The sequence below is a fragment of the Oncorhynchus kisutch genome, unplaced genomic scaffold (assembly GCF_002021735.2).
Source record: "Oncorhynchus kisutch isolate 150728-3 unplaced genomic scaffold, Okis_V2 scaffold4045, whole genome shotgun sequence".
In the NCBI taxonomy this organism is placed as follows: domain Eukaryota; kingdom Metazoa; phylum Chordata; class Actinopteri; order Salmoniformes; family Salmonidae; genus Oncorhynchus; species Oncorhynchus kisutch.
The window spans coordinates 63,031-73,482 of record NW_022265990.1 but is presented as its reverse complement, the minus strand read 5'-3'; the positions used below and the strand labels follow the sequence as shown (position 1 = coordinate 73,482).

At 48.0% G+C, this 10,452-nt stretch overlaps 2 protein-coding genes across 5 annotated transcripts; one reads left to right on the top strand and one right to left on the bottom strand.

Annotated features, from left to right (window-relative positions):
• Nucleotides 1-44: 44 nt before the first annotated feature.
• On the top strand, nt 45-4,093 carry LOC116373426 (60S ribosomal protein L30-like). 2 transcript variants are annotated; one of them, XM_031822014.1, is made up of 5 exons: nt 50-202; nt 397-491; nt 1,655-1,800; nt 3,713-3,843; nt 3,975-4,093. In XM_031822014.1, exons 3-5 carry the CDS (start codon nt 1,697-1,699, stop codon nt 4,025-4,027), a joined length of 288 nt encoding a protein of 95 aa, XP_031677874.1. In that variant the 5' UTR covers nt 50-202; nt 397-491; nt 1,655-1,696; the 3' UTR covers nt 4,028-4,093. The 2 variants fall into 2 exon arrangements, with proteins under 2 accessions (XP_031677873.1, XP_031677874.1); XM_031822013.1 differs by lacking the exon at nt 397-491 and having other exon boundaries at nt 45-202.
• Nucleotides 4,094-6,174: 2,081 nt separating this feature from the next.
• On the bottom strand, nt 6,175-10,452 carry LOC109885705 (ethylmalonyl-CoA decarboxylase-like). Of its 3 annotated transcripts, XM_031822011.1 has the most exons (6): nt 10,358-10,452; nt 9,579-9,945; nt 8,261-8,403; nt 7,160-7,212; nt 6,986-7,066; nt 6,175-6,804 (listed from the first exon to the last, which is right to left on the bottom strand). In XM_031822011.1, the coding sequence occupies exons 2-6, from the start codon at nt 9,883-9,885 to the stop codon at nt 6,567-6,569; spliced, it is 822 nt and encodes a 273-aa protein (XP_031677871.1). In that variant the 5' UTR covers nt 9,886-9,945; nt 10,358-10,452; the 3' UTR covers nt 6,175-6,566. The 3 variants fall into 3 exon arrangements, 2 of the variants coding, with proteins under 2 accessions (XP_031677871.1, XP_031677870.1); XR_004209568.1 differs by having other exon boundaries at nt 7,160-8,403; XM_031822010.1 differs by lacking the exons at nt 8,261-8,403; nt 9,579-9,945; nt 10,358-10,452 and adding an exon at nt 7,670-8,254.

Genomic DNA, 10,452 nt, shown 5'->3' with positions numbered 1-10,452 from the left:
TTTGTTTTCCCAAACACACGCACTGTAGTCTGGGAGATCATTCTCCTTCTTTCATTCAACTACCGGACAGTGTAGTTTGCTGTGCGTTTAGCGAAACTCTCCCGGTTGATGTCAACACAAGATTGTAATCACTCATTCTTGCATGTGATACCCTCGTTTAGGTTGGCTAGTAACTGCAGACATGGTGGCCACTAAGAAAACTGTGAGTTTGAGATTGGAAAAATCGTTAACTTATTATATAAATGTTTGCGCACATCCTTAAACTTAATCGGTGATGGGGTAAATGTTATTTTCAAATCGTTCATTTATCCCAGTGTTGAGTGACCAAGCAGGGTCCGCTTTCGGGTTAGCGAAGGAACTTTAGGCTTACGAGTGTCTACGATGCATCTTTCCTAGGTCGGTAGATGTAACATGCGTACCCCGAAACACCACGACAACGTTCGGTAGGTGCGTCGTTGCGGAATGTGTAATAAAGGCAGCGTTCATCTCGGGTAAGCGTTCTCCGTTCAAATACATTTGACCAAATAGTAAAATGAAACCCCATTGAAATGAACATTAAATTGACTTCGATATCATTGAAATATGTAGGCCTGTGTAGTATAGACCATATGCAGGCTATTCACTTTAATGTAGTCGTCGCGGTTTTCATTTTAAGACATTGGCAACTGTGTATTTGTAGTCAACTTCGTTGTGAAGTTATCGACGGTCACACAGAGACAGATCCACATCTGGATTCTGTGTTTAGCGAAATCTTCTGTGTATAAAGTGACGCAGTAGGGGGGAAAAACGCAGGCAACGACGCACTTAGCTTTTTCTACTTGTGGTCTGCGGCAGTCGATAAATAACTCGCGTTTAAGTACAACTTTAGTAGTGCTGGTTTTAGGGAAACGGCTCAGGGGTTTTAACATTGCTCATACGAAGGTTCTAACGATGAAGTTAGTCGTAAGATGCTTTTGTGAAACCGGGCCCTCGCCTGGTCTATATTGACATGCCATGATGCATGTGTAACCGATGTGAAATGGCTAGCTAGTTAGCGGTGGTGCGCGCTAATAGCGTTTCAATCAGTGACGTCACTCGCTTTGAGACCTTGAAGTAGTTGTTCCCCTTGAGCTACAAGGGCCGCGGCTTTTGTGGCGCGATGGATAACATGCTTCGCGAGTGACTGTGGTTGATGTGTGCAGAGGATCCCGGTTGGGGCGAGGAGAGGGATGGAAGCTATACAGTTACACATGGACTGCCTTGTGTTCTGTCATAAATAAAAAGGTTAACTTTTTTTTTTTTAACTAAGTAAATTAAGAACAAATTCTTATTTACAATGATGGCCTACCCTGGATGAAGTTAGGGCGACACACAATTGTCCTATGGGCCACAGCATGTTGTGATACAGCCTGGAATCGAACCAGGGTCTAGTGACAGTGGGATGCGGTGTCTTAAGACCGCTGAAACAGGGTCTGTAGTGATGCCTCTACCACTGAGATGCAGTGCCTTAGACTGCTGAACCAGGGTCTGTAGTGACGCCTCTACCACTGAGATGCAGTGTCTTAGACCGCTGCGCCACTCGGGAGCCTATTTATGCAGTCCTGGGCTAAAAGCAGCCCGACTGTCAGAAGGCCAACTTTCCGACAGTTGGTCTCTAATCAGTTTCTCTCCCCAGAAAAAGTCCCTGGAGTCCATCAACTCTCGTCTTCAGCTGGTGATGAAGAGTGGTAAATACGTACTGGGCTACAAACAGACTCAGAGGATGATCCGCCAGGGCAAAGCCAAGCTGGTCATCCTGGCCAACAACACACCTGCTCTCAGGTAACTACACTGATCCAAAAATATAAACGCAACATGTGAAGTGTTAGTCTCATGACATGAACTGAAATAAAAGACCTCTCAGATATTTTCCATGGGTAGCCTAGCGGTTAGAGTGTAGAGGAGGCAGGTAGCCTAGCGGTTAGAGTGTAGAGGCGGCAGGGTAGCCTAGCGGTTAGAGTGTAGAGGCGGCAGGGTAGCCTAGCGGTTAGAGTGTAGAGGCGGCAGGGTAGCCTAGCGGTTAGAGTGTAGAGGCGGCAGGGTAGCCTAGCGGTTAGAGTGTAGAGGCGGCAGGGTAGCCTAGCGGTTAGAGTGTAGAGGCGGCAGGGTAGCCTAGCGGTTAGAGTGTAGAGGCGGCAGGGTAGCCTAGCGGTTAGAGTGTAGAGGCGGCAGGGTAGCCTAGCGGTTAGAGTGTAGAGGCGGCAGGGTGGCCTAGCGGTTAGAGGCGGCAGGGTGGCCTAGCGGTTAGAGGCGGCAGGGTGGCCTAGCGGTTAGAGGCGGCAGGGTGGCCTAGCGGTTAGAGGCGGCAGGGTGGCCTAGCGGTTAGAGGCGGCAGGGTGGCCTAGCGGTTAGAGGCGGCAGGGTGGCCTAGCGGTTAGAGGCGGCAGGGTGGCCTAGCGGTTAGAGGCGGCAGGGTGGCCTAGCGGTTAGAGGCGGCAGGGTGGCCTAGCGGTTAGAGGCGGCAGGGTGGCCTAGCGGTTAGAGGCGGCAGGGTGGCCTAGCGGTTAGAGGCGGCAGGGTGGCCTAGCGGTTAGAGGCGGCAGGGTGGCCTAGCGGTTAGAGGCGGCAGGGTGGCCTAGCGGTTAGAGGCGGCAGGGTGGCCTAGCGGTTAGAGGCGGCAGGGTGGCCTAGCGGTTAGAGGCGGCAGGGTGGCCTAGCGGTTAGAGGCGGCAGGGTGGCCTAGCGGTTAGAGCGTTGGACTAGTAACCGGAAGGTTGCAAGTTCAAACCCCCGAGCCAACAAGGTACAAATCTGTCGTTCTGCCCCTGAACAAGGCAGTTAACCCACTGTTCCTAGGCCGTCATTGAAAATAAGAATTTGTTCTTAACTGACTTGCCTGGTTAAATAAAAATAAAATACAAAATTATAAAAGGTAAACTTTGTGCTGGGAGGGGACAATAAAAGGACACTCTAAAATGTGCAGTTTTGTCACACAGCGCAATGCCACAGATGTTTTGATGGAGCATGCAAATTGGCATGTTTACTGCAGGAATGTCCACCAGAGCTGTTACCAGAGAAGTACGCCCAACCGGCCGGGCGTGACCCAGGCCCGGCCGGGCGTAACCCAGGCCCGGCGTAACCCAGGCCCAGCCGGCCGTAACCCAGGCCCGGCGTAACCCAGGCCCAGCCGGCCGTAACCCAGGCCCAGCGTTTCCGGAAGGCTGGAAATGTCGGTTCCTGCCAATATCTAGCAACTTCAACACAGCCATTTGAATTAAGAGTGGGACACAATTCCACAGGCCACAATCAACAGCCTGATTAACTCTTATGTGAAGGAGATATGTCACACTGCATGAGGTAAATGGTTTGTCACATCAGATACGGACTGGTTTTCTGATCAACGCCCTTACCTTATTTTTGATAAGGCGTCTGTGACCAACAGATTCATATCTCTGTATTCACAGTTGTGTGAAATCTATAGATTAGGGCCTGATGGATTTATTTAAATTGACTGATTATTTTAAATCGGGTGTGCTACTACTTGGCTGGCGCAGAAACCTCTTTCCCTCAGGGAAGATTACACAGTCCTGCTCAGCACTGATATTGAACTAAAGTGAACCCACCCTAAAAGTGACTGGGCTCAGCACTGATATTGAACTAAAGTGAACCCACCCTAAAAGTCACTGGGCCCAGCACTGATATTGAACTAAAGTGAACCCACCCTAATAGTGATTTGAACTCTTCTCCCGGTTAGGAAATCAGAGATCGAGTACTATGCGATGCTGGCTAAGACTGGGGTCCACCACTACAGTGGGAACAACATAGAGCTTGGCACAGCCTGTGGAAAGTACTTCAGAGTCTGTACCCTGGCCATCATTGACCCTGGTGAGTGTTTTTTTAAAATCTTCCATGAAAACGGGACAAATGTGACAACGTTGTCACGTGTGTGTAAACTGTTATTCTCTCACGACTGGTTTCTAGAATGTAACTTATAATTATTTTCTAATCATCCACAGGTGACTCAGACATCATCAGGAGTATGCCTGATCAGCCACAGGGGGAGAAGTAGTCTAGTTGCTTCACTTCCGTTTCTCTGTAGATGTATTTTGGTATAAATAAATCGACTTCAAGATGACCCAGTTGTTTTTGTCATATGTTTAGTCATTGACATGTAATTGTAGTACAATGGAAGACATTGTGGAAGAGACTAAGAAATGTGGGCACTTGTGTGTTTTTTTCTTCATCTACATCAAGCTTGCATTGTAATGAAGAGGGTCCCCCCCCTGGTGTTGGGTCCCCCCCCTGGTGTTGGGTCCCCCCCCTGGTGTTGGGTCCCCCCCCTGGTGTTGGGTCCCCCCCTGGTGTTGGGTTCCCCCCCCTGGTGTTGGGTCCCCCCCTTGTGTTGGGTCCCCCCCTTGTGTTGGGTCCCCCCCTAGTGTTGGGTCCGCCCCCTGGTGTTGGGTCCGCCCCCTGGTGTTGGGTCCGCCCCCTGGTGTTGGGTCGCCCCTGGTGTTGGGTCACCCCCTGGTGTTCAGTCACCCCTGGTGTTAATGGACTGTAGTAGACCCACAAAGGCACAATACCATCTTCACATCACCACAACTAGTGTATCGGACTCTCCACTGATACACATTACATCACCACAACTAGTGTATCGGACTCTCCACTGATACACATTACATCACCACAACTAGTGTATCGGACTCTCCACTGATACACTAGTTGTGGTGATGTAATGTGTATCAGTGGAGAGTCCGATACACTAGTTGTGGTGATGTAATGTGTATCGGACTCTCCACTGATACACATTACATCACCACAACTAGTGTATCGGACTCTCCACTGATACACATTACATCACCACAACTAGTGTATCGGACTCTCCACTGATACACTAGTTGTGGTGATGTAATGTGTATCAGTGGAGAGTCCGATACACTAGTTGTGGTGATGTAATGTGTATCGGACTCTCCACTGATACACTAGTTGTGGTGATGTAATGTGTATCAGTGGAGAGTCCGATACACTAGTTGTGGTGATGTAATGTGTATCGGACTCTCCACTGATACACATTACATCACCACAACTAGTGTATCGGACTCTCCACTGATACACTAGTTGTGGTGATGTAATGTGTATCAGTGGAGAGTCCGATACACTAGTTGTGGTGATGTAATGTGTATCGGACTCTCCACTGATACACTAGTTGTGGTGATGTAATGTGTATCAGTGGAGAGTCCGATACACTAGTTGTGGTGATGTAATGTGTATCGGACTCTCCACTGATACACATTACATCACCACAACTAGTGTATCGGACTCTCCACTGATACACTAGTTGTGGTGATGTAATGTGTATCAGTGGAGAGTCCGATACACTAGTTGTGGTGATGTAATGTGTATCGGACTCTCCACTGATACACTAGTTGTGGTGATGTAATGTGTATCAGTGGAGAGTCCGATACACTAGTTGTGGTGATGTAATGTGTATCGGACTCTCCACTGATACACATTACATCACCACAACTAGTGTATCGGACTCTCCACTGATACACATTACATCACCACAACTAGTGTATCGGACTCTCCACTGATACACTAGTTGTGGTGATGTAATGTGTATCAGTGGAGAGTCCGATACACTAGTTGTGGTGATGTAATGTGTATCGGACTCTCCACTGATACACTAGTTGTGGTGATGTAATGTGTATCAGTGGAGAGTCCGATACACTAGTTGTGGTGATGTAATGTGTATCGGACTCTCCACTGATACACATTACATCACCACAACTAGTGTATCGGACTCTCCACTGATACACATTACATCACCACAACTAGTGTATCGGACTCTCCACTGATACACATTACATCACCACAACTAGTGTATCGGACTCTCCACTGATACACATTACATCACCACAACTAGTGTATCGGACTCTCCACTGATACATATTACATCACCACTTTTAGATGGGCACATATAATTTTCCCATTTTAAAAGGACTTGGGGCCCATATAATTGTCCCAACAGTCGGCAACAATTCCTTCACTGAAATAATTGATTGTTAGTGGCCACTCACAGCACAGCAATATAAATCTGGCATACTGTCAAATTCCCAGAGCACAGTCCAGGGATGTATTCATTCATCCCAAACATTTCCCAACTAAAACTATAGTTGCTATTGGACAAATACAAGAAGGATTCGTTTGCTTCTGTTTTTAAGAGACCCTTTTTTTTTTTTTTTGCAACAGAATCGTCAGAATGAATACACTAGTTCAGTGTGTTCTGGTTGAGTTCAGACCCTCTACAGCCCATCCTAGTGTTCCAGTTCAGTCTCGGTGTGGGTTGGTTCACGACTTCCACTCCAGACGTTCTAGGTTTCTCCAGAACATTAGGACGAGACTACAATGTAATCGCAAGACTAGTTCATTCACTTGTGTTTGGCCTTAGTGGCCAGAGCCTGTAGGTTAGCCGGTCCTCCCCACACTGTCCCGAACACGTCCCTCTCAGTCCTCAGGGCCACCTCCAGGGGGAGCTCTCTCCCAGACACCACCACGCTCTTTATGGCTCTGATGACCGGGGCTGGACCTGCGGTGTAGCATCCCAACTACTGCTCTGCCTCCAGGAGGGCATTGGTTCCAGACCCAGCCAGGGAACCTTCCAGGACCCCGTCCGCAAGCCCAATCTGAAGCCCCATCTCTGGGTCTATTTTCAAAGCGCCACCCAGCATCTTCAGGGCGTTCTGGCCGCCTACGATGCGTACCAATCTAGCTGCACCGCCCCAACCAGGGACCAGACCCATGTGTTTATGGACAAACTGGATCACACTGCCCGGCGAAATCAACCTAACAGGGAGAGACCGGGACGTTGGTTGATTAGAGAATGGAAACTTGGTGGATTCGTTTTTGGGATATTTCTAGAAAATTACTTTATTGTGAACTCTACCTTTCTCCACTATCTGGATGTAGGCCTAAAGTTAATAAACACAATGGTGATATCTATGGACAGTGAGTCACGTTACTGTACCTAAAGTCACTGGCAGTAGTGAGTTCAGCTCCTCCCCCCAGTGCGTTCCCTTCCACCAGAGCTACAGACAACAGAGGTAACCTTCAACAGAGAACACGTGGGTTAGTGTGGCACAGAGCATCTGGTGTGACACGCCGATCTAGAACTTTCTACCACAGAGGATAGTGTAACTACCTCAGTAGTCTGGTCAAGGCATTCTGCATGAACGTACACATCTTCATCCCATCCTGAAAGACAAGACGCATCGTTTTAGACCAGGAGGTCCAACTCATTCCATGGAGGGCCTGGTAGTGTCTGCTGGTTTTGGGGGGGGGGTTTCCTTTCGATTAAGACCTAGACAACCAGGTGAGAGGACTTCCTGACTAATTAGTGACCTTAATTCATCAACCAAGGAAGGAAAGAAGCACATTCAGACACTCTGCCCTCCGTGGAATGAGTTTGACACATGGTTTAGGAAGTCAGATTGGATGGAAGTAGGAGTGCCCCAATACAATGTGACTGAATAAAAATGGTTCACTGAGCTTTCTACTGGTCTTTCAGAGAGAGAACCTCAGAGAGACTGACCTGAGGGTTGGATATATCTCTGACAACATTGATGAATGACCAGAGGGTTGGATATATCTCTGACAGCATTGAGGACTGACCCGAGGGTTGGATATATCTCTGACAACATTGAGGACTGACCTGAGGGTTGGATATATCTTGACAACATTGAGGACTGACCTGAGGCTTTGAAAAATGTCTGACAATATTGAGGGCTGACCTGAGGGTTGGATATATCTCTGACAACATTGACTGACCTGAGGATTGGATATATCTCTGACAACATTGAGGACTGACCTGAGGGTTGGATATATCTTGACAACATTGAGGACTGACCTGAGGCTTTGAAAAATGTCTGACAATATTGAGGGCTGACCTGAGGGTTGGATATATCTCTGACAACATTGACTGACCTGAGGATTGGATATATCTCTGACAACATTGAGGACTGACCTGAGGGTTGGATATATCTCTGACAGCATTGAGGACTGACCTGAGGGTTGGATATATCTCTGACAACATTGAGGACTGACCTGAGGGTTGGATATATCTCTGACAACATTGAGGACTGACCTGAGGGTTGGATATATCTCTGACAGCATTGAGGACTGACCTGAGGGTTGGATATATCTCTGACAACATTGAGGACTGACCTGAGGGTTGGATATATCTTGACAACATTGAGGACTGACCTGAGGGTTGGATATATCTCTGACAACATTGAGGACTGACCTGAGGGTTGGATATAGCCCTGACTGCGTTGAGATCTGACCCAGAGCAGAATGTTCCAGCAGCCCCCTGGATGATGAGACCTTTGCCCTCCGTCCACTCCTCTAGCTGGGACACCCTCTCCTCCAGCTCCACCATCATAGAACCTGGAGAAAACAGGGTAGTGTTCATGTTCAGGATAAAACGTTTTGAACCTGAATGAAACAGGGAGGTACAACCTGAACATGTTCAATATGAGGTTGAGGATTGACGAGAGACAAACTGCTTCTCTTGTAGTTTTCATGAGAAATATTACTGGGATGAAAATTCTAGATAGCCTGTCTAATCAAATAACATTCAGCTCAGACACCCATACATACCCCACAAGACATGCCACCAGGGGTCTCTTCAGACACCCATACATACCCCACAAGACATGCCACCAGGGGTCTCTTCAGACACCCATACATACCCCACAAGACATGCCACCAGGGGTCTCTTCAGACACCCATACATACCCCACAAGACATGCCACCAGGGGTCTCTTCAGACACCCATACATACCCCACAAGACATGCCACCAGGGGTCTCTTCAGACACCCATACATACCCCACAAGACATGCCACCAGGGGTCTCTTCAGACACCCATACATACCCCACAAGACATGCCACCAGGGGTCTCTTCAGACACCAAGACATACCCCACAAGACATGCCACCAGGGGTCTCTTCAGACACCAAGACATACCCCACAAAACATGCCACCAGGGGTCTCTTCACAGTCCCCAAGTCAAAAATGAATGCACAGTATTACACAGAGCTCAGTATTACACATGGAACTCCCATCTCCCAATTACTCAAGCGAACAGCAAAATTACCTTTAAAAAAAGAAAACAGATTAAACAATATCTCATGGAACGACGGAGACATTGTTTTGTTGTATTGTTAAATGGTTTGTAATGGTCCTTGTCCATCAGTGTTCTGTTGTCATGTTTTGTGTTGTTTTTGTGGACCTCCCAGGATGAGCAGCTGCAGCTTCTGCAAAAGCTAATGGGGATCCAAATAAACACGTTATTTTTTTGGTCATCTGTTGCTAAACGTTTTGCTACAGTGTGTCCTTACTCAACACAACCCAGTTCATTGAGCACCAGCCCCCTTAGTTCCACTGTCATTCTCAGGAGAAAAACAAAGAGTCGGAAATATAAACTGAAGTATATTTCGCTCCGTTTGGTGAAGAGAAAACCAAAGAGAATCGGAGTGATATTTAGTCTGAATTGCAGGTCAGCAAAGAGCAACACTCGGATCAATTAATAGAATATAACATTAGGCAGTGCTTCCATACCAGAGAAAGCGTTCATGCGAGCAGGGTTGTTGACGGTCAGTACCGCGATGCCCGACTCCTGTTTGACAAGGTCTATAGATCCCCCAGGGAAAGCTTGGAGTTTCTCTCTGATCTCCTGGAACCCCTTGGCAGCGGTGTAAACTGATCCAATCCCCCTGAGGAGGTGCTGCCCCCAGGCACCAGGCCGACTGCCCCTGAGGAGGTGCTGCCCCCAGGCACCAGGCCGACTGCCCCTGAGGAGGTGCTGCCCACAGGCACCAAGCCGAATGCCCCCGAGGAGGTGCTGCCTGGCTGCAGACAGAACCATGCTGCTACCAGGGAAAGGTAGGAGAGAAGGATGGAGGGATAGAAACAGACAGGAGAGGGACTGAGGAAGAGAGAGAAACAGAGAGGAATCAGCACTGTTATTGAACTGTAAAACAGTTGGTTGCTAGGCCGTATGTGTGCAGCTACCAGTCCATAATAGTCCTCTGTCTGTGCTAACTGAGGCAGATAGACATTATCTCAGGTCCAAGGGCATGCGTCCGGTCCCAACTAAGAGATCTACGCATGCGCATCTGACCCATGCAGAGGCACCTTATTGTTGTTGCCTTCGAGCGATGGGCAAGAGCTAGCTGACTAACCATGTCCTTCACAGTTATATCCTCTTTGTAAAAATGTGGATTTCTAAAAGCGTAGACTTTAATATCCCCAAAAGTACTGTGGAAAAAAACGTCCCTAACAACCTGATAATTAGGTGATATACCATAAGAAGCGACATCTTAAAATATTTCACAAACCTGTGCTGTCTGATAGCTCAATGTTGTGGTGTTACATTGAAACCTCTCCCCCCGGAAACATGTCGCTGGAACCGACACGCGAGGGCAAGCGAACA

Coding starts and splice junctions, on each gene's coding strand:
- LOC109885705 (XM_031822010.1), bottom strand. CDS start 8,209: ATGTTGTCAAGATATATCCAACCCTCAGGTCAGTCCTCAATGTTGTCA. Junction 7,213..7,669: donor AAGATATATCCAACCCTCAG/GTCAGTCCTCAA, acceptor CTTGTCTTTCAG/GATGGGATGAAGATGTGTAC. Junction 6,805..6,985: donor ACTACTGCCAGTGACTTTAG/GTACAGTAACGT, acceptor TCTCCCTGTTAG/GTTGATTTCGCCGGGCAGTG.
- LOC116373426 (XM_031822013.1), top strand. CDS start 182: ATGGTGGCCACTAAGAAAACT. Junction 203..1,654: donor TGGTGGCCACTAAGAAAACT/GTGAGTTTGAGA, acceptor TTCTCTCCCCAG/AAAAAGTCCCTGGAGTCCAT. Junction 3,844..3,974: donor CCTGGCCATCATTGACCCTG/GTGAGTGTTTTT, acceptor AATCATCCACAG/GTGACTCAGACATCATCAGG.